Genomic DNA, 22,356 nt, shown 5'->3' with positions numbered 1-22,356 from the left:
AACAAAAGCAAAATGGCAAAGGCTGGCAAGGCCCATGCATACTTCTGGGAGACAAAAGTATCCACAGAAAGACCGCAGGAGTCACCTGGAGCCCAATGGCACAACCCTTGCCACAGCTGCAACATGAAGCTGATTCTGGGTGATCTGACCTCTTTTGGTTCCCGTTGCCTGGACCACATGCCCATGAGGACGGGGCCTACTTTGTCTCATTCACGCTGCATCCCTGCACGCATGGGCAGGGAAGAGGAGTTGGCAAAGCCAGTGAGGCAAGCTGGGGACAAGGAGAGACGTGGTCACCTTGAGGGTACTCAGAGGCACATGCAGGATGCGGCTTTGGCCCCAGGCAGCCTGGACACCTCTCGCGGGGTGTCGGTGAGAGGGCGTGGCATTCATGGGAAGCAACAAGACCCTGCCCCTGGAGATGTCCAGGCAGGTGCTGGACCCCTGTTGGGGGGGCTGGACAGGGGAGGGCAGCCCATGAGCCTGCGACATGTTCCTCACAAGCCTCGGAACTGTGGATCTGTCATGGGTCTAGGGAAAAAAGAGCCGAGGCTTGGCTCACCGCAGCAGCCTGGTCAAGTGCGATTGGGGCGGATGTGTGGGGAGGGGAGGAAGGGAGGAGTAAAGGTGAGTGTCCCCTCCACTTGGCAGGGGAAAAGCCACGGGGACAAGCCAGAGTCTCAGGATGCATTTGGACCCCTTTCCTTCCCTGCCCTCGTCAGCTTTCAGAAGGCTGCACCCCCACCCTCCGTGGCAAACACCGCACCCCTGGCACCACAGCATTCCTGGCCAGCCCAGATGACCGTGGCATTGGGCTCTGAGTAGCATATGTCCTGCCTCCCCAGGGACTCAAAGGCTTTCCACTGAGCACAGGCCCCACACTGGGTCCTCCGTGCTGTGTCCCCACCTTCTAGGACATGGAGCGCCTTGCAGGCAGGGATAGGGCTTGGGCAACTTCTCTGCCTGCAGTGCCTTGCAGGCCTGTGGTCAGCGCCTGGCCCTTCAGCCCCTCTCCCCAGCAATTTGTCTTGGTCACCCACCCTTTCCCAAGGGTCTCTGGAAGGGTGGCCTGAGGGGGAGGTCAGAGCCCTCTGGTGGCAGCTGCTATGTTGACTGACTGCCCACTGCGCACCCTGTGTTTGACCTTGGCTCTTTAATGCCCACTGTGGTTTTGGGGCTGGCTGGCAGTGGGGCCAAGGAGCCTTCCGTCTCCTCCCGCTTTCTTGGAAAGATCAGTGCCCGCATTCCTGGCCCTCGCTTACGGGCAGGCGTGGGTCCCAGGAATGGGAGAGCAAATTCCAGAGGGCAGAGGCCACGAGGACACAGCAGGGTGCCTCAGCCCGGTGGGGGTGAGGGTCTTGGAGGGAACTGAACCTGGAGGTGGCACCAGGGTCCACCCCCTGTTGTGTTCTGAGGAAGAAGTGGTGCGTTAATGGTTCCTAAGCTATTCATTCATTGATCCGTTCAACAGTTTTCCCAAATGAAATTGCAAAGGGTTGGTGGGGCTGGAGAAGAGGGGACAAGGGGGCAGCAGGGGCAGTAGGGGCTGGACCACAGAGGGCTCGTATACTCTGGATTGCGAGGGGCTGTGGCGGGGCTTGCAGGGGACTCAAGAAGGCTCCCATGTGTCCTTTGGTTTTTTTATTGGAGTGAAATTCACATGGCATGAAACTGTCTTAAAGTGGACAATTCAGTGGCATTTAGTAGATTCACAGTGGTGTGCAAACACCGCCTCTATCTAGTTCCAGAACATTCTCATCCCTCCAAAAGGAGACCCCACCCCATCAGTAGTCACTCGCCCCTCCCCTCCCCCAGCCCTTGGTGGCACCATCTGCTTCCTGTCTCTGCCGATTTGCCTGTTCTGGGCATTTTGCGTCGGTGGAGTCATACGCAGTGCGGCCTTTTGTGTCTGGCTTCTTGCACTGAGTGCTGTGTTCAAGGTCGTAGTGTGTGTGTGAACCTTTGGGCTGTGTCCCCACCTCTGCTCTCCCCACAGCACGGCGGACAAGAACGGGGCCCTCAAATGCACCTTCTCGGCGCCCAGCCACAGCACCAGCCTCCTGCAGGGCCTGGCCACCCTCCGCGCCCAGGGCCAGCTCCTCGATGTTGTGCTGACCATCAACAGAGAGGCCTTTCCTGCACACAAGGTTGTCCTGGCCGCCTGCAGCGACTACTTCAGGTAAGCGCTGGCCCTGGACAGCTGGAAGGGGTAGCTGCCTGTGGGGACAGGGACAGGGCAGATGGCACCCACTTTCTTTTTTTTTTTTTCGAGACATAGTCTCGCTCTGTTGCCCAGGGTGGAGTGCAGTGATGCAATCTCGGCTCACTGCAAGCTCCACCTCCTGGGTTCACGCCATTCTCTTGCCTCAGCCTCCCGAGTAGCTGGGACTACAGGCGCCCGCCACCTCGCCTGGCTAATTTTTTTGTATTTTTAGTAAAGACGGGGTTTCACCATGTTCGCCAGGATGGTCTCGATCTCCTGACCTCATGATCCGCCCGCCTCGGCCTCCCAAAGTGCTGGAATTATAGGCGTGAGTCACCGCGCCTGGCCCGATCTGTCTGTACTTGATGCCTGCTGTATGCCAGGCACTATTCTAGGCCTTGGGATCCAGCAGGGATGAGAGAGTGAAACGGGCACAAGCCTCTACCCTCAGGGCATCCCCTCAGGACACCTGGAGCAGGACAGCTGAGGGACTGGAGGGGCATCAAGGGCCGCAGGGACCCTGTGTCTGCCAACGCTGTGTCCCAGGCTGTGTCTGAGGCCCGAATGAGTTCTCCTGCCTGTCACCCTGAGCTGTGGACACTTCCCCCATGTGACAGAAGAGGCCATGGCAGGCACGAGGGTCTGTCTGTCCCTGTGCCATGGCCGGGCCAGAAGTGAGAGCACCACAGAACGGGGCTGTGGGGCGGGGGGTGCATCTTCCTCACCAGCTGGGGGCTGTTGCAGGGCTGGGTGATCTCCCTCCCTGGGTGACCAGCAGGTGAGCCTCCTTCCTGCCAGGCAGTGACCCTGCCAGAGAGAGCTGGGCCGCCCTGGGGCGGTTCCCAGGCCCCAGCCCAGGTGTGCCACTCAGCCGCACGTTCCCCGAGGCCTGGGCCGCTCAATGAGGCTGTTGTGGGGGCCGCAGCAGCCGAGCCAACTGGGGCGCCGCTTCTATTTTTATTCTGGATTTGGGGACGGGTGGGCCAGCCCAGCCAGCCATGCCCTTTAAAGGCTCCCCTGTGCTGGCACTACAGCCAGCGAGACCTTAAAAGGCAAAGCTCCCTCCTGTCGCCCGCGACCGCCTCTGCCTTCATCATATCATGCCCAAGGGCCAGCGGGGACCCGTGGGGACAAGTGGGGCAGGGTCTGGATTGCTGGCAGTGTAGTTCCTGCTCCTGGCCCGCTCAGAGATGCTGAAGAGCGGCTCGTTGGGCAGATGTCAGTGGGCAGCCCAGAGACAGCGCCCTGGTAGCTGTCTTTGCCCCTGTAGCCCTGAACCTGGCTCACATGAGGCACAAGACTAGGGGACAGTCCTCTGTGGGTCAAAATGCACAAGGGATGTTCCGTCCTCCTCAGACAGCCATCAGGGGAGGTGCACCGACTGGAGTGAGAGTTGCTATGCCATGCCAGTGCACCTCCTGGAAGGAACCACCCGTTCCCCTGGAGCTGGGATGCTCTCCCCTCTTCTGCTGGGGAACACCCTAAACGCTGTAGGGGAACTGTGACCTCGAGCCCTGTGCCTCCCCACTGCCCTCCCTCACGGGGGCCTGTGTCACCTCCCCCTCTCATGTTCTGCCTCCCAGAGCAGTACAAAGGCGGAGCTGGGTCTCAGTGGAGGCTGGGGACATAGCTGTTGGGTGGGAGGCACTTCCCCGACCACCTGAGCCTGTCTCTGGAGACAGCAGTCACCCCAGCACAGCCTCCTGGTGGGGGATCCATTCCTGGGGACCCTCATTACCTTCCCCTCTTCACATGATGGTTGTTGAGACTCGGGCTGGGCATGTCAGAGCTGCCTGCTTAGGTCAGTGAGCAGGTGAGGGCTGAACTGTGGTGCACGGCACCTCCAGAGCACTGGCCTTGCAGCTCCTGAGCTCAGGTGTCAGGTGGGGCTGCACATCTGTCCCCAGAGCCACAGGGTGTGTTCTCATCCTGCACTGCCATACCTGGCCCTTCCAACTAACTGCCTCCCTGCTAGGCACATTGTGGGTGAGGCTGACCTGGGCCACCGCTCCTGCAGCTCCAACACGAGAGTCACGAACTAGTCATGAAGGGGCAGGGGCAGGGCTCCCTGCAGAGGGGCCAAGCAGGGAGTTGCTGTTTATAGGAAGATGCATGGCTTGGGTGGGGTTCAAAACCTTTTTTTTTTTTTTTTCATGTTTTGTTTGTTTGAGACAGAGTTTTGCTCTTGTCGCCCAGGCTGGAGTGCAGAGGCATGATCTCAGCTCACTGCAACCTCCGCCTTCTGGGTTCACACAATTCTCCTGCCTCAGCCTCCCAAGTAGCTGGGTTTATAGGTGCCCACCACCATGCCTGGCTAATTTTTTGTATTTTTAGTAGAAACAAGGTTTCACCCTGTTGGCCAAGCTGGTCTTGAACTCCTGACATCAGATGATCCACCCACCTCGGCCTCCCAAAGTGCTAGGATTACAGGCATGAGCCACTGCGCCCGGCCTTTGCATGTTTTTTTGTTTTTGTTTTTGTTTTTGTTTTTTTTGAGACTGACTCTTGCTCTGTCTCCCAGGCTGGAGTACAGTGCCCTGATCTCGGCTCACTGCAAGCTCCGCCTCCTGGGTTCACACCATTCTCCTGTCTCAGCCTCGGGAGTAGCTGGGGCTACAGGTGCCTGCCACCACGCCTGGCTAATTTTTTGTATTTTTGGTAGAGATGGGGTTTCACCTTGATAGCCAGGATGATCTCGATCTCCTCACCTCATGATTCACCCGCCTCGGCTTCCCAAAGTGCTGGGATTACAGGCTTGAGTCACGGCGCCTGGCCCCTTTGCATGTTTTTAATGAGCAGTCCGCCTACTTTCCTCTTGCTGGCTGTGCCCTGCATTCTGTGTCCTGGGGCCACTGTTCCCCAGGCCAGATCATTCCTGGCTGGCCATAACACCCCTCAGCCACTGTGAGCCACACACTGTGTTTCTGCCCTCCAGGGCCATGTTCACCGGCGGCATGCGGGAGGCAAGCCAGGATGTCATCGAGCTGAAGGGCGTGTCAGCCCGTGGCCTGCGGCACATCATCGACTTCGCCTACAGCGCCGAGGTGACCCTGGACCTGGACTGTGTGCAGGACGTGCTGGGCGCGGCTGTGTTCTTACAGATGCTGCCCGTGGTGGAGCTGTGCGAGGAGTTCCTGAAGGCGGCCATGAGCGTGGAGACCTGCCTCAACATTGGCCAGATGGCCACCACCTTCAGTCTGGCCTCGCTGCGGGAGTCAGTGGATGCCTTCACCTTCCGGCACTTCCTGCAGATCGCCGAGGAGGAGGACTTCCTGCGCCTGCCACTGGAGCGCCTGGTCTTCTTCCTGCAGAGCAACCGGCTGCAAAGCTGCGCCGAGATCGACCTGTTTCGCGCGGCCGTCCGCTGGCTGCAGCATGACCCGGCCCGTCGGCCGCGCGCTAGCCATGTGCTCTGCCACATCCGCTTCCCGCTCATGCAGTCGTCTGAGCTGGTGGACAGCGTGCAGACGCTGGACATCATGGTGGAGGACGTGCTGTGCCGCCAGTACCTGCTGGAGGCCTTCAACTACCAGGTGCTGCCCTTCCGGCAGCACGAGATGCAGTCTCCACGCACCGCCGTGCGCTCGGATGTGCCCTCGCTGGTCACCTTCGGTGGCACACCCTACACCGACAGCGACCGCTCGGTCAGCAGCAAGGTCTACCAGCTGCCTGAGCCAGGCGCACGCCACTTCCGCGAGCTCACGGAGATGGAGGTAGGCTGCAGCCACACGTGCGTGGCTGTGCTGGACAATTTCGTGTACGTGGCCGGGGGCCAGCACCTGCAGTACCGCAGCGGCGAGGGCGCAGTGGACGCCTGCTACCGCTATGACCCCCACCTGAACCGCTGGCTGCGCCTGCAGGCCATGCAGGAGAGCCGCATCCAGTTCCAGCTGAACGTGCTGTGCGGCATGGTGTACGCCACGGGCGGCCGCAACCGCGCCGGCAGCCTGGCCTCCGTGGAGCGGTACTGCCCCCGGCGCAACGAGTGGGGCTACGCCTGCTCGCTGAAGCGCCGTACCTGGGGCCACGCTGGGGCCGCCTCAGGGGGCCGCCTCTACATCTCGGGTGGCTACGGGATCTCGGTGGAGGACAAGAAGGCCCTGCACTGCTACGACCCCGTGGCTGACCAGTGGGAGTTCAAGGCGCCCATGAGCGAGCCCCGTGTGCTGCACGCCATGGTGGGCGCCGGCGGCCGCATCTATGCCCTTGGGGGCCGCATGGACCACGTGGACCGCTGCTTCGACGTGCTGGCTGTGGAGTACTACGTGCCGGAGACGGACCAGTGGACCAGCGTCAGCCCCATGCGGGCTGGCCAGTCAGAGGCCGGTTGCTGCCTGCTGGAGAGGAAGATCTACATCGTAGGGGGCTACAACTGGCGGCTCAACAACGTCACGGGCATCGTACAGGTGTACAACACGGACACCGACGAGTGGGAGCGGGACCTGCACTTCCCGGAGTCCTTCGCGGGCATAGCCTGTGCCCCTGTCCTGCTGCCCCGGGCCGGGACCAGGAGGTAGCCCCCAAGACCCCTGGGACCCTGGCCTGACCGCATGTTGTCTCCAAGTGGGGCTTGGCGAGTGCACGTCTGCCTGAGAACCCCAGTGCCCCCCCTTCGCCCGGGCTGCCCTTGAGGGGCCTGCTGCGTTGTTAGGCCCCCCTCCCAGGGGTCCCTCCCTCCTTCCCAAAGCAGATCCTGGCTCTAAGTCCACCCGAGGGAGCCTGCCCGCAAAGCGTCAGACGTGGTGGTAGCAAATTTGTCCCCGGGGTGGTTTCCTCGCCTGCCCCCCACCCCTGAGTCCCCGCGGGCTGGCGGGTGGAATCTCAGGTCTCCAGGGGGTCCCTGGGCAGCTCCATCTCACTTCTCTGCCGCCTCCCAGCCCCACAGTTTCAGGCATTCAGATGTGAGCTCATCAACATTGAACCCAAAGTCAGTGGTATGTGACTCATCCTCCTTCCAAGTCTCCTGCGCGCGTGTTTTTAAAATAAACTCACCAGAAACCTCCATAACACACGGACCTCCAGGAGCAGTGAGAGGCAGCTTGGAAGCCCCTGGTTTGGAGAGGGTGGAGGATGAGGGCACGTGTCTGCCTCCCCTGGGGTACCCTCCTTCCCCCATTCCAAGCTGCTGAGGGGAGGCCCTGGTCATGCCTCAGTTTCTGTCTTCATCTGCTTTCCGGAGGAAAAACCATATCAACTCCTAGAAACGATCTTTACGGGCCTTGGACCTTCCATTTGGCACTAGGCATCTTGTGGGGCCTTAACTGGTTGAGACATCCTGGCCCTCTACATTTGCCCTGTTGGCTGGGCGGTCTCCTTCCCACAACTGGAGGGGGACGCTAACTTCAGAATCCCACAGTGTTGCTTCCCGCAGGTCTGGTGGGGTGTCTTTATTCTCCTCCCTCCTTTCCACCCCTCCACGCCCCACCACTCCCCAACCTGCCCTGTTTTTGGGTCAACATTGCTACCGAGCCGGCAGTGAGGCCTTTCCCTTCAAGGGCTCTGTGGCATCTCTGGCCACATTTGTTTCAATGTGTGAACCTCTAAACCTTTTCTTTTTTATTGGTTTTACTTTTTTTTTTTTTTTTTTTTTTTTTAAGAAGCCAGCACTGCTGTCTCATAGATGGGATTTGTACTCTCGGGGCAACTTGAAGTGTCTCTCTCGCTGCTAACAGACGATTGATGTCTTGTCTCTGTGACCCACTCACCATGTAGAGAATTAACCTCCTATCTTAGCAGACGTCGTCTCCTAATATTTGCCTTTATTTAATAAAAATGTTATGGTGAAGAGATGGAGCCGGCCCAGCACTGAGCTTGTGCGGCTTGGGTTTGATTGGTCACAGATTCCTCGTGTGTCCTCCGCGTGTCTGGGGGCTCCTCTCCCCCGCCTCAGCCTTTTCCAGCCTTGCAGAGGAGTTGGCAGGGGGCTGGGCTTTGGCTCAGGGGTGCAGAGGCAGCAGGAAGTGTGACCAGGACTTTCACCCTGGCGTTTTTTGTTGTGTTTTTTTTGTTTTTGTTTTTCTTTTTGAGATGGAGCCTCGCTCTGTCACCCAGGCTGGAGTGCGGTGGTACAATCTCGGCTCACTGCAACCTCCACCTCCTGGGTTCAAGCGATTCACCTGCCTCAGCCTCCCAAGTAGCCAGGATTACAGACGCACACCACCACACCCGGCTAATTTTTGTATTTTTAGTGGAGACGGGGTTTCACCATGTTGGCCTGGCTGGCCTTGAACTCCTGACCTCAGGTGATCCGCCTGCCTCTGCCTCCTAAAGTGCTGGGATTACAGGCGTGAGCCACCATACCCAGCCCACCTTGGCACTTTGGAAGAGCCTTCAGCCCCCTATTCTCATCGTGGCCGGCCAAACTATGAACCGGGCTGCCCAGAGCAGGCCACTTACCAGTTGCAGGTTAGCAGAGAAAGCCTGATGTTCCCAGACGGCCTTCCTAGAGGGGAGGCCCTGGGATATCCCACACGCTTGGATGTGCATAAGTCGCTGCGCCCGCGTGCCTGGTGCTCCTGTGTGGCAGCCATCGGGGCTGGGGTAACGCTAGAGGCTGAGGGGGTGGGCAGTGCTAAAATAAGAACATGGTTGGGAACCTAAAAGAAGCCCACACTGTCAGGGGCATCAAAATGAAAGCCGAGTTCCTCGGGACTTACCAGAACATTCCAGCCCCACCCCCGACCTGAGCTCCCTCAAAGAGAACCCTTCCCCACTGGAGGCATGGCCCCTTCAGGGGGCAGTGAGAAGCTTTGCCAGCTGCAAGTCCCCCAGATCAGCTCACACCTCAGAACATCTTGTCCCCAACGAGCTGGCAGGGGCGCCGGCCCAGGGCGGGGGTGCTGCTGTATCTAACCGGATCGATTGTGCATAACCATCTAGGCCGGTTCGTGGAATGTTCTTGGGGCCCCCTGCCCCTCCCTCAGCCTCCCCCCGCATCCCCCCAAGAAAGGAAAATTATTTTTCGTATTGTAAACTTTAAACACGAAAAAGCTGTTTTTAATTTAGCAGAAACTGGCTTGGATCTTCACTTTGTGAACGTTTATGTCCTTCAGAGAAAGGCAGAATACGCCTGCGCACACTCACACATACGCACACACCTGCACACGCATGCCGCAGCGCACACATTCACATGGCCGTGCTCGTGCACGCCTGCACATGCATGCTCGCCCATACTCACACACTGCAGCGTGTTCACATGCTCACCCGCACACGGTGAAACGCACACACATGTGCGCACACACACACATATCTGTGCATGCACCCCCGGAGCAGCGTAGCCCACTCTGCCTGGCGGCCCAGAGGGGTCTGGAACCCGGCACCGCCCCGAGCCTGGGGAAAGCCTGTCTACTTCCAGATGCCCTGCCTCCTCGCTGAGGCCTGGACGCCGGCCGCAGGAGCCTCCCTCGCACCTGGGCTCGGGCTGTGGGAAAACGCTGTCTCTCGGGACGGTCAGATGCAGGCCCGCAAGAGGGAGGCCAAGTGTGACTTCTGGGGCCTCTCAACAAGTGAGGGCCAAGAGGGCCTCTGGGGAGCCATGTGAGGTGGGAATCCGCCCCGGACCTGGCCAGCTTGGAAACCCGCCCCTGGCTCCCTCTCCGAGGAAGCAGCTCCAGCTCGTCCGTTCTCACGGGCCCTGGAGATTCACTTTGCACGGTGCAGCCTCAGGCTCTGCTCTTCCTCGGGGCGCCCAGGCGTGGATCTCAGCAGCCCAGCGCCTAACACAGAGCCTGGCACAGACAGGGCACAGCTCGAATGTTTGCTGCACAAAGGAGAGGTGCTGGGGCGGGAAAGTGAGGGCGGCCTTCTTCACACCAGCGGCCATGGGCACCTTCTGTGTGCACACCCTGGGGGAAGGAGGACACCAAGCGGTGCTCCACCCCCAGCAAGGCCCCTGCTTCGTTCTCGTCTTCCTGTCGCTCTCATTCTGATGGCCAGCCGGGCAGCCATTCCTCCCTCCTCACCATCAGAACCCAGCAGCAATGTGCCCAGCCTCCGGAGTTAAGATTCAGCTGAGCCGTTCTTGGCAATGCCTTTTGCTGGGGTTGTTTGCAATCTGGGCATGTTTCCCAGCTCTGGCCAGCAAGCTTGAAGGGGTCGGGTGTTTCTGGACAAGGGAGAGAGAGGCCTTGTTGCCCCCTTCCCTCCCTTACTGCTTCTTATGAGGACACAATGCCAGGGGCTTCTGCAGCCATCTTGTGGCCAGGAGGAGCAAGTTAAGAGAGCACACTCAGGTTGGGCGCGGTGGCTCATGCCTGTAATCCCAGAGCTTCAGGAAGCCGAGGCAGGAGGATCGCTTGAGTCCAAGAGTTCAAGACCAGCCCTGAGTGACATAGTGAGAACTTATCGCTACAAAAAAAAAAAGAAAAAAAGAAAAGAAAAAGCTGGTCAGGGTGGCACACACCTGTAGTCTCAGCTACTGGGGGAGGCCAAGGTGGGAAGATCACCTGAGCCCAGGAGTTCTAGGCTGCAAGGAGCTGTGATTGCAACACTGCACTCCAGCCTGTTTTTCTGAGCCTAGTTTTCCAGCCTTCTCATCACTTCTGTGAGCTACCAAACAATTTTTTGTGTTTCGTTTTTGAGATGGAGTCTCACTCTGTCGCCCAGCCTGGAGTGCGATGGCGCCATCTCAGTTCACTGCAACCTGTGCCTCCCGGGTTCAAGCGATTCTCCTGCCTCAGCCTCCTCCTGAGTAGCTGGGATTACAGGTGCACTCCACCACTCCCGGCTAATTTTTGTATTTTTGGTACAGATGAGGTTTCGCCATGTTGGCTAGGCTGGTCTTGAACTCCTGACCTCAAGTGATCTGCCTGCCTTGGTCTCTCAAAGTGCTGGGATTACAGGAGTGAGCCACCACGCCTGGCCTTTTTTTTTTTTTTTTTTTTTTTAAATAGAGACAGTCTCACTATGTTGTCCAGGCTGGTTTTGAACTCTTGGGCTCAAGCAGCACTCCTGCCTTGGCCTCCCAAAGTGCTGGGATTATAGACATGAGCCACCGTGCCTAGCCAACCAACCAGTTTTGCAATACACACGTTGGCTATTTAAATTGTCCAGGCTGAATGCAGTGGCTCACACCTATAATCTCAGCGCTTTGGGAGGCTGAGGCGGGCAGATCACTTGAGGTCAGGAGTTCGAGACCAGCCTGGTCAACATGGTGAAACCCTGTCTCTACTAAAAATACAAAAATTAGCCAGGTGTGGTGATTCACGCCTGTAATCCTAGCTACTCGGGAGGCTGAGGCAGGAGAATTGCTTGAACCTGTGAGGTGGAGGTTGCAGTGAGCCAAGATTGAACCACTACACTCTAGCCCAGGCAACAGAGCAAGACTCCAAAATAAATAAATAAATAATATAAAATAAATAAATACTCTAGAGTCAGTTTCTGTTGCTTACAAGTAAAAACCCTGACATGAGATGGGAAAACTCCAGCATCTGCCACATTTACGTTATAATTTTGGAACTGTTTGGTGACAAGCATATCTGGCCATTAGTGTTTTCTGCAGTGCAGACATTATTTCTCATAACGAGGAGACTGGAGGTCAGAGGTGCTGGGATGTTATGACTGGTGGCCCATGATTTCTGGGAGGGGGCACGACTATGCCTCTCTCTTTTTTTCTTTCTTTCTTTTTTCTTTTTTTGGTTTAGAGACTGTATTCCCAGCACTTTGGGAGGCTGAGGCAGGCAGATCTCTTGAGCCCAGGAGTTGGAGACCAGCAACACAACAAAACCCCGTCTCTACAAAAAAATAGAGAAATTAGCCTGGCATAGTGGCGTACACCTGTAGTCCCAGCTACACAGGATGGTGAGGTGAGGATCGCTTGAGCCCCAGAGATCAAGCCTGCAATGAGCTGTGATTGTGCCACTGCACTCCAGCCTGGGTAACACAGTGAGACCCTGTCTCAAAACAAGAAAAAGAAAAAGAAAAAGAAAACAATGGTATCTAAGGGGTGAGGCAGCTAGGCCTTCAGCTGAAATTGTGCCAGAGGACAATCCTGCCACCACTGCAGAATCCAGACGCCTCCGTTGGCACTGCCATCTGCCCTGGGCACTCAGCCACAGCTGCCCCTGGAAAACAGATGGCCCTGCCCTGATGCTGTTTCTCTGTAGCACTTGTGCCTGCATGGAAACATCCCGGTGGCCCAGCCAGTATCCCACGCCATTCCCCAGCTGTCCCAGGAACGGTGAAAGTGAGTACATTCATGTGTATTAGTCAGCCACTGCTGTGCAACAAACACCCCCAAGTCTCAATGGCATGCAACAATAAACGTTTGTTTTTCACATGTCTGTGAGTCAGCGGAGGTGGTGTCTGCTTTAGGCTGGCCTTGGCCGGGCAGCTCTGCTTCCAGGTGCAAGGATGCAGAGTGGTCCAGAGGCCCTGCTCCACAGGTTCTTGCCTCCTGCTGGAACAGCAGCTAGCCAGGGCACGTTTTCCTTCTGCAGGTGTCTGAGGACAAGTGGAATCACGTGAGGCCTCGTAGGGTCTCGATTTGGGACTCACACACTATCATATCTGCCCATAAGTCTTTTTTTTTTTTTTTTTTTTTTGAGATGGAGTCTTGCTCTGTCACCCAGGCTGGAGTGCAGCGGTGCAATCATGTTTCACTGCAGCCTCAACCCCCTGGGCTCAAGTGATACTCCCACCTTAGCCTCCCGACTACCTAGAACTATAGGCGCATGCCACCAAGAGCAGCTTATTCATTTATTTATTTATTTGAGACTGAGTCTCCCTCTGTCACCCAGGCTGGAGTGCAGTGGCGCAATCTCAGCTCACTGCAACCTCCACCTCCCGGGATCAAGCGATTCTCTTGCCTCAGCCTCCCGAGTAGCTGGGATTACAGGTGTGTGCCACCACGCCTGGCTAATTTTTGTATTTTTAGTAGAGATGGGGTTTTGCTTTGCTGGCCAGGCTGGTCTTGAACTCCTGGCCTCAAGTGATCCACCTGCCTCGGCCTCCCAAAGTGCTGGGATTACAGGTGTGAGCCACCGTGCCTGACCTGCCCATAAGTCTTTGGCCAAGCAAATGACACGGCTGAGCCCCACATCAGGAATGGGGAAGTGCCTTCAACCTGGAAGGAAGAACTGTAGAGGGCAGGGACGCAGGAACAGGTGGGAACCGGGGCCAATAGTTCGATGGGTCACCCTTGGCTTGGGGGCCTCTCGTTAGCAGGGCGACCAACTTCCTTCTGCGGGGGGACTCCCCAAACTTGGATGGGGACCCAGATGCTGGCAACCAAAACGAAAAGCCCATTCTGCATCTCCTTAGCAGCCACTGCCCCCTGGAGGTCGAGGGATCCCTCTCTCTCTCTTTTTTTTTTTTTTTTCAGGTGAGTAGGGGCTGTGAGTGCCCCAGGCTCTTGGACAGTAGGATGGGGGTCTGGATGTTGGGAGGTCAGTGGGGCCTTGGCCAAGTTTGAGGGCATGGACACTGTAGGTGTCCCTGGGAGCCTGTCCCAGTCTCCCTATGTTGCCCAGGCTGGTTTCGAACTCCTGAGCTCAAGCAGTCCTCCTGCCTCTGCCTCCCAAAGTGCTGAGAATATAGGCACAAGCCACTGCACTCAGCCAACCAACCAGTTTTCCAACACACACTTCAGCTATCTACCCCTCAGTGCAAGTGGCTGGGTCCCTAGACTTGAGCCCTGGGTTCCCCGCCTGCCCAGTTCCAGCCTCTCACTACCCTCCTTGGCAGTCCACCCTGTCCCACCCGCCACCCACCACTCAAGCCTGGGTGGGAGGATGAGGGGCCTGGGTCCTCCTGTAACCTTATCGTAAGGAGGGGCGTTGCTGGCTTCTCTTGGGTCCTTTCCCTCTCCATGATCAGACCTGGCTTTTGCTTTGCCCTTTAAAAACTCTGTACGATGAGAGCCTCTTTTGGAAGTCAAAGACAGACCAGGGATTGTTTTCCTCTTTGCCTCTCAGCTCCAATGGCCCTAATTCACCTCCACACAATGTGGGTACCCCAAATCGACTAAGATCCCATATAAGGAAGAGCTGAGAAGCAAAGCATGAAAACTAACATTGCGAAGTAGCGTTTTGCTTTCCTAACAGTTGCTAAGTGCTTGGATGAAGCAGGCACTGAGCTAAGTGCTTTCCATGTGTTATCTGTTTGATCTTTCCAAGAGCCTGCTATGAGGAGCACCACATCCACATTTAGCAGAGGAGGGCAGTGAGGCTCAGAGAGGTGAAGACAGTTTTCCATTGTCACACAGCTTGAGCACTGATAAGTGGTGGACCCCACAGAAATGCTCAAGAGTTTCTTGACCTCCCTAGGTCAAGCGATTCTCCTTCCTCAGCCTCCCGAGTAGCTGGGTTTACAGGCCTGTGCCACCACGCCCAGTTAATGTTATTTTGTATTTTTAGTAGAGACAGGGTTTCACCATGTTGGCCAGGCTGGTCTCAAACTCCTGACCTCAGGTGATCCACCCCCCACCTCAGTCCCCCAAAGTGCTGACATTACAGGTGTGGAGGTGGAGGTTTCAGTGAGCTGAGTTCGCACCACTGCACTCCAGTCTGGGTGACAGAGCAAGACTCTGTCTTAAAAACAAACATGCAACGGAGGCGGGCAGATCACGAGGTCGGGAGATCGAGACCGTCCTGGCTAACACAGTGAAACCCCATGTCTACTAAAAATACAAAAAATTAGCCGGGCATGGTGGCGGGTGCCTGTGGTCCCAGCTACTCGGGAGGCTGAGGCAGGAGAATGGTGTGAACCCGGGAGGCGGAGCTTGCAGTGAGCCGAGATTGCGCCACTGCACTGCAGCCTGGGTGACAGAGCGAGACTCCATCTCAAAACAAAACAAAACAAAAAACAAAACCACACAAACGAACGAACAAAAACACATATGAAATCATGTATGTCTGTGCCCTTTCCACATTCCACAGGCACACAGGGAACTCTGGCCTGGCCCTGGCCTCTTTGAGAAAGGTGAATATAATCTCAGCTCAATCTACAAGGGATGAGACCCTAGAAACAGCTGCCTTCAGCGAGTGGGATGTTTCTGGGTCATGGAAAGAGACACTGGAGGGCTACTTCAGCTAGACCCTTCAGGAGGGTCTCTCAGAGCAGAGGCCTGCAAGTCGAGAAGGAGCCAGCCACGAAAGCATCTTGGAGGAGCGCAATCCAGGCAGAGGGAACAGCGAAGAGGCCCATGTGGCTGGAGTGAGAACAGAGCCGGGCATAAGCTTGGGGGGCTGCCAGGAGGAGGGTTTTTTTTTTTTTTTTTTTGAGATGGAGTCTCACTCTGTCGCCCAGGCTGGAGTGCAATGGTGCGATCTCGGCTCACTGCAACCTCCACCTCACAGGTTCAAGCGATTCTCCTGCCTCAGCCTCCCGAGTAGCTGGGATTACAGGCACCCGCCATCATGCCCAGCTAATTTTTGTATTTTTTTTTTTTTTTAGAGACGGGGTTTCACCATGTTGGTCAGATTGGTCTTGAACTCCTGACCTCAGGTGATCTACCACCTCTGCCTCCCAATGTGCTGGGATTACAGGCATGAGCCACTGTGCCAAGCCATGGGAGTGTGGTATCTGCCTTGCTTTGCAAAGCCCGCAGGGCTGCTGTGAGGAGCAGTGTTGGACCACACTGGGTGGCAGCAAGTTCCTTTGATGAAGGAAGAAAGTGAAAACCTCAGGGTTGGATTCTGCCCGGGTCACTGGACACTGATGCCTCGCCCTTCTCAGGGCTGGGGGGTCAATGGAGCAAGAAGGGGGGCTTGGGCTGCTGTCTGGCCATTGCACAATGAGCGGGCTGGCTGCTTCCTCTGACTCATCACCAGGGTTTAGGATGGATCAAGTTTCACGCCAGGCAGGCGCGGGGTGAATGGGGGTGAGTAGGAAGAGCAGCAGACTTACTTCTGCACATGCCCAGGATGGCTCCTTGCTGTAACCCCTGCTAGCCCCCGAATTCTTTTCTCTTCCATCTTCCTGTGTCTGGAAACTGGCTTAGTGCAGATATATGTAAGTGATCAGGGTAAGTGGCATTTATGGAGCACCTCTTGGGAGCGAGACACATATTAACATGTTAACATACTAACATATTAACATATTAACATATTAACATATGTTGACACATATTAATTTCATTTAAAGTCTACAGGGCCAGGAGCGGTGGCTCATGCCTGTAATCCCAGCACTTCGCGAAGCTGAGCCAGGAGGATCACTTGAGGTCAGGAGTTCGAAATCAACCTGGCCAGCATGGCGAAATCCCGTCTCTACTAAAAAAATAAAAATTAGCCAGGTGTGGTGGCCTACACCTGTAGTCACAGCTACTTAGGAGGCTGAGGCAGGAAAATCACTTGAGCCTAGAAGGTGGAGGCTGCAGTAAGCCGAGATCTCGCCACTGCACTCCAGCCTGAGCAACAGAGTGAAACTCCATCTCAAAAAAAAAAAAAAAAAAAAAAAAAAAAAAAAATTAGCTAGGCGTCGTGGTAACACCTGTAATCTCAGCTACTGGGGAGGCTGAAGTAGGAGGAGAATTGCTTGAACCTGGGAGGCGGAGGTTGCAGTGAGCCGAGATTGCAACACTGCACTCCAGCTTGGGTAACAGAGCGAAACTGTGTCTCAAAAAGAAAAAAAAAAAAAGATATATATAATTGATCAGGGTAAGTGGCATCAATTACGGAGCACTTCTTAGGAGTAAGGCAGTTGATGCTTATTAACTTCATTTTTTTTTTTTTTTTTTTTTTTTTTTTTTTTGAGACGGAGTCTCATGCTGTTGCCCAGGCTGGAGTGCAGTGGCGCGATCTCGGCTCACTGCAAGCTCCGCCTCCCGGGTTCCCGCCATTCTCCTGCCTCAGCCTCCTGAGTAGCTGGGACTACAGGCGCCCGCCACCGCGCCCGGCTAATTTTTTGTATTTTTAGTAGAGACGGGGTTTCACTGTGGTCTCGATCTCCTGACCTTGTGATCCGCCCGCCTCGGCCTCCCAAAGTGCTGGGATTACAGGCTTGAGCCACCGCGCCCGGCCTAACTTCATTTAAAGCCTACAAAACTCAGTTTGTGGAAGCAGCTGAGGTCGGCTGTGAGGCATGAATTTTGGTGCATAAGTTGCTAGGGCAGCTGCTGTCCCTGCTCTTTGTCTTTGTTTCTTCTCTGACCTCACAGGATGCTGTCAAGAACTAGAAGCCAGTCAGGCGCAGTGGCTCACGCCTATAATCCCAGCACTTTGGGATGCCAAGGCAGGAGGATCATCTGAGGTCAGGAGTTCGAGACCAGCCTGGCTAACAAGGTGAAACCCCATCTCTACTAAAAATACAAAAATTAGCTGGGTTTGGTGACGCATGCTTGTAGTCCCAGCTATTCTGGAGGCTGACGCAGAAGAATTGCTTCAACCTGGGAGGCAGAGGTTGCAGTGAGCCGAGATCGTACCACTGCACTCCAGCCTGGGAGACCTAGTAAGACTGTTTCAAAAAAAAAAAAAAAACCTTGAAGCCACATATGTAGCAGGCCCAGTCTTGCATCGGACTCACAGAAGCTGCAGTCTCAGTCAGAACCAGGAACAGAAAAAGGACTTGAAATAGATTTCGGCAGGCCAGGCGTGGTGGTGCACACCTGTAATCTCAGCACTTTGGGAGGCTGAGGGGAGTGGATCACTTGAGCCCAGGAGTTTGAGACCAGCCTGGGCAATAGGGTGAATCCCTGTCTCTACAAAAACCACAAGACATTAGCCACGCATGATGGTGCACACCTGTCACAGCTACCTGGAAGGCTGAGGTGGGGGGATCACCTAAGCCTAAGGGTTGGGGCTTCAGTGAGCATGATCATGCCACTGCACTTCAGCCTGGGCGACAAAGTGAGACCCTGTCTGAAGAAACAAGCAAACAAACAAACAAGAAAACAAATAGACAAGCACAAAAGGGAATAAATTTTTGGCTCACATAACTGAAAAGGCAGGTGAGTCTAGCTTCAGGAATGGCTGGATCCAGAAGCTCAGGCTGCAGTACAGTAGTGCGATCTCGGCTCACTGCGACCTCTGCCTCCTGTGTTCCAGCCGTTCTCCTGCCTCAGCCTCCCAAGTAGCTTGGATTACAGGCATGTGCCACCATGCCTGGCTAATTTTGTATTAGAGATGGGGTTTCACTATGTTGGTCAGGCTGGTCTCAAGCTCCTGAGCTCAAGTGATCCACCCACCTTGGCCTCCCAAAGTGCTGGGATTATAGTTGTGAGCCACCATGTCTGGCCTGGCTCTGTTTTTCTTTGTGTGGGTCCACTCTTTTGGCCCAGCTGAACTAATCTTTTGTGTTTATTTTGAGACAGTCTCCCTCTGTTGCCCAGGCTAGAGTGAAATGGCGCTATCTTGGCTCACTGCAACCTCCATTTCCCGGGTTCAAGTGATTTTCCTCCCTCAGCCTCCCCAGTAGCTGGGATTACAGATGTGTGCCACCATACCTGGCTAACTTTTTTTGTATTTTTAGTCGAGACGGGGTTTCACCATGTTGGCCAGGCTGGTCTCAAACTCCTGACCTCAGGTGATCTGCCCGCCTCTGCTTCTGAAACTGTAGGGATTACAGTCATGAGCCAGCACCCAGCATTTTTTTTTTTTTTTTTTTGAGACAGGGTCTTGCTCTGTCACCCAGGCTGGAGTGCAGTGGCATTATCATAGCTCACTGAAGCCTCCATCTATCAGGCTCAAGCAATCCTCCTGCCTCAGTCTCCTGAGTAGGTAGGATTATAAGCAGGCACCACCACGCCCAGGTAATTTTTAAATTTTTGGTAGAGATTAAATCTCACTATGTTGCCCAGGCTGGTCTCAAGCTCCTAGACTCAAATGATCCTCCTGCCTTGGCCTCCCAAGTGCTGGAATTACAGGCATGAGCCACAACACCCAGCCTGGTCTGAACCAATCTTGATGGCCAGCGCAATGGGCTATGCTGATTGACCAAGACTTCCACCTTAGGGAGGGGTGTTTGTGTAGTGGGAGAGTGGTGAGACCAGGCCATTCACATCTCACAGACTGAAAGTCAGAACCAGTGTTCCCCAAATGCAGGTTGTTGACACTAAAAAGTTGAGGGAGTGGGGTGGTGGAAGGAATATGCTTGTTAGGCAAAAAGTATAGGAGGTTACCAAAGTGCGCAAAATCATATCAAGAAGCAAGATGGCTGGGCACGGTGGCTCACGTCTGTAATCCCAGCACTTTGGGAGTCCAAGGCAGGCAGATCACCTGAGGTCAGAAGTTCAAGACCAGCCTGGCCAACATGGTGAAACCCTGTCTCTACTAAAAATACAAAAATTAGCCGGCTGTGGTGGCAGGTGCCTGTAATTCCAGCTACTTGGGAGGCTGAGGCAGGAGAATCACTTGAACCTCGGAGTCAGAGGTTGCAGTGAGCTGAATCCGTGCCACTGTACTCCAGCCTGGGCCACAGAGACTCCGTCTCAAAAAAAAAAAAAAACAACAAAAAAACAAAAAAACCCTAAAAATTAGCTGGGCATCGTGGTGCATGCCTGTAATCCCAGCTACTCAGGAGGCTGAGGTAGGAGAATCGCTTGAACCTGAGAGGCGGAGATTGCAGTGAGCCAAGGTCGCGCCACTGCACTCCAGCCTGGGCGACAGAGTGAGACTCTGTCTCAAAACAAAGATAAAGTAGGGCAGTGGCAATGTCCAAGGCATTCCAAATGAAAATCGATGTATATATCTATATATCTATATCTATATATTTAACATGGGCATTTTATTACCTGTTGTAAAGCGTGAATCAAATAATGTTTGGAAAATGTCAGCATCCCCTCCAGCCATCCTCAGTCCAATAAAATGTGTGCTTGTTGTGCAGTTAGAGCTACCGTGAATTCCCCCAGCTGACCTTCCTAGCTTCCACCCAGCCCGGAGTTCTGAAATCCCTGCAGCCTCCTGAATATAAACTTTCAATATTGGTGGCTGGGGGTCCCTCTCTTGAGGGAGGGAGGGTCAGAGTCCCTCCTGCTCCCCTGGCTCACCACTCTGCCATCAGGGAGTCTCTGCTCATTCTTTCACTGCTGAGTCTTGACGGGATTTATGGACCCTTCTGTTAGCACCTTTTTGCAAAATAGAGATCCTTGAATAAGACTGGACTGGAGAAGTACGCAGAGGGAAGGCTGAAGCTCTGTAACTCCCGTTCTTTGGGCTCAGGTATCCAGAGAACAGCAACATGCCCATTGCAAGGGAATGGGAAAAGACCGTCGTTGGCTGGGCGTGGTGGCTCACTCCTGTAATCCCAGCACTTAGGGAGGGCGAGGCGGGTGGATCACCTAAGATCAGGAGTTAAAGACTAGCCTGGCCAACATGGTCGTTAGTCTCTACTAAAAATACAAAAATTCGCTGGGCGTGGTGGCGCATGCCCGTAATCCTAGCTACTAGAGAGGCTGAGGCAGGAGAATGGCTTGAACCTGGGAGGAGGAGGTTGCAGTGAGCCGAGATCGAGCCCCTGCACTCCAGTCTGGGCGACAAGGGCAAAACTCGGTCTCGAGAAAAAAAAAAAAAAGAAAGTCGTTAAGGACAACCGCTAGGTTTATGGACTGAGGGGGCCGATTGCAGGGTTCAGGTCTTAGCTAAGATAACTTCCTGCCTCCCTGTCTGTGGTGGCTGCAGGAGCCCCCCTCCCGAATGTTCTGTGGCTGGCCACTGGTGTTATTTACCGCATCACATTTATCTCCATCTGAAAAGTTCTTGGTTATTTGTGTGCTATGTCTGCCCCCTCTCTGACTGTACACTCCATAAGGGCAGGATCACCTCTGCTTGTTCACGCCTGTACCCCAGTTTGCCTGGCACATAGTAGGTGCTCAGTAAATATTCCTTGAATGAATGAATGCATGAGTGACCAACGCCCTAGTCTGTTTTCAGAGCTCTTAGTCCAAACCCAGGTTCAACCTTGGGGTGCTACCAATCCTTGGGGGGGTGCCTGGCCCCACCCTTGTGAATTGGGAGGATCTGGGTCAGGCCGTCTCCCTTTTGGGGGCTCCAGTGCCCCAGCCGGTTCGCCGTCCTTGTCCAACAGCCAGGCGGCCGCTGTCCAGCGGGCCAGGCGGCGGATCACTGCGCCGGCGCTGAAATTTCCACTCGCGCCCCACTGTACTTCCCGCGGGCCCCGAGCGCGCCGCCGGGGCGCGCGCATGCGCCTTCGCCCCCGCGCCGCGCGCCGCTCCCGTGCGCCTGCGCCGCGCTCACGACCGCCGGCGCGCCTGCGCACAGCTCGCCGCCCGTGGGCCCAGCCGGCGCTTGCGCGGTGGCACGGGCGAGTGGGGGGGCGAGGAGGTGGAGGAGGAGGAGGAGGAGGAGGAGGCGGCGGCGAGAAGATGGCGACTTCGAACAATCCGCGGAAATTCAGCGAGAAGATCGCGCTGCACAATCAGAAGCAGGCGGAGGAGACGGCGGCCTTCGAGGAGGTCATGAAGGACCTGAGCCTGACGCGGGCCGCGCGGGTAAGGGGGCTGCCCGCGCCGACCCTTCAGGGCCGGCGGAGGGAGGGAGGGGGCGCGTGTCCGGCGCGTGCACGGGGCGGGGGGGGGGGGCGCGGCGGGGGCGGGGCGCGCGACGGGGGCGGGGCTTGGCACGGCCCGAGGGGGACAGGTGTCCCCACGCCCCGGGCGTCGTGGGCGGGACAGGTGACCCCACATCATCCATACCTGATGGGGTACAGGTGCCCCCACATCACTGCTCCCCGGAGGAGATAGGGGCCTCTACATCATTACTACTAGGAGGGAACAGGTGCCAGTACCTTGTCGTTACCTGACAGGGGACAGGTGTCCCTACATCATTGTTACCCGAGGGGGACAGGTGCCCCACATTATTACTACCTGGAAGGGACAGGTGCCCCCGCATCATTGCTACCTGGGGGGCAAGATGACACAGGTGTATGAGCTGGGTGCTGCTTGCAAGCACCATTGGTAGCTGGGGGTGAGGGTGCAAGTGCCCCCGCATCCTTGCTACCTGGGAGGGACAGATGCCCTTCCATCCTTGCTACCTGAGGGGGACCGGTGTCTCTACGTCATTGTTACCTGTGCCTTTACTCCCTGGGTGTTGGAGGAGGAACAAATGTCCCCACTTGCAGAGCTGAGGTGGGACAGGGATCTCTCCCTCTTGGACAGCTGAGGGAATGGTCAGATCCTGTCCCCCAGGGGATGCAGAGGGGGGCCAAGAAAGCAGATTGTGCTCGGTCCTGGAACTTGGAGTAGAGACAGCTGCCCCTTCTCC

General features: G+C 55.8%; 4 protein-coding genes across 12 annotated transcripts in view; 3 read left to right on the top strand and 1 right to left on the bottom strand.

Moving 5' to 3' along the window:
* KLHL26 (kelch like family member 26) overlaps nt 1–7,996 on the top strand; it is a 34,823-nt gene extending 26,827 nt beyond the window's left edge. For all 4 annotated transcript variants that reach the window (XM_050769585.1, XM_050769587.1, XM_050769588.1 and 1 more), the window contains 2 exons: nt 1,997–2,179; nt 5,139–7,996. In XM_050769585.1, the coding sequence (XP_050625542.1) occupies nt 1,997–2,179; nt 5,139–6,720 (1,765 nt within the window). In that variant the 3' untranslated portion in view covers nt 6,721–7,996. The remainder of the gene's footprint in view (nt 1–1,996; nt 2,180–5,138) is intronic.
* Nucleotides 1–22,356, top strand: part of CRTC1 (CREB regulated transcription coactivator 1) — a 174,147-nt gene that overhangs the window by 56,706 nt on the left and 95,085 nt on the right. For 4 of the 5 annotated variants that reach the window (XM_050769552.1, XM_050769550.1, XM_050769551.1 and 1 more), the window contains exon 1: nt 21,377–21,584. In XM_050769552.1, coding sequence (XP_050625509.1) covers nt 21,459–21,584 — 126 coding nt within the window. In that variant the 5' untranslated portion in view covers nt 21,377–21,458. Of the gene's footprint in view, nt 1–21,376; nt 21,585–22,356 lie in introns of those variants that run through there. The other variant, XM_050769549.1, reaches the window with a different exon arrangement.
* Nucleotides 1–22,356, bottom strand: part of FKBP8 (FKBP prolyl isomerase 8) — a 212,805-nt gene that overhangs the window by 133,421 nt on the left and 57,028 nt on the right. The window lies entirely within an intron of this gene.
* The window catches only part of REX1BD (required for excision 1-B domain containing), a 280,166-nt gene that overhangs the window by 236,769 nt on the left and 21,041 nt on the right, over nt 1–22,356 (top strand). The gene's annotated exons all lie outside the window — the stretch shown is intronic.

This window comes from Macaca thibetana, chromosome 19, assembly GCF_024542745.1.
Source record: "Macaca thibetana thibetana isolate TM-01 chromosome 19, ASM2454274v1, whole genome shotgun sequence".
NCBI classification, from domain to species: Eukaryota; Metazoa; Chordata; class Mammalia; order Primates; family Cercopithecidae; genus Macaca; species Macaca thibetana.
Note: the sequence above shows the minus strand (reverse complement) of the source record. Positions and strands in the feature narration are given on the sequence as shown.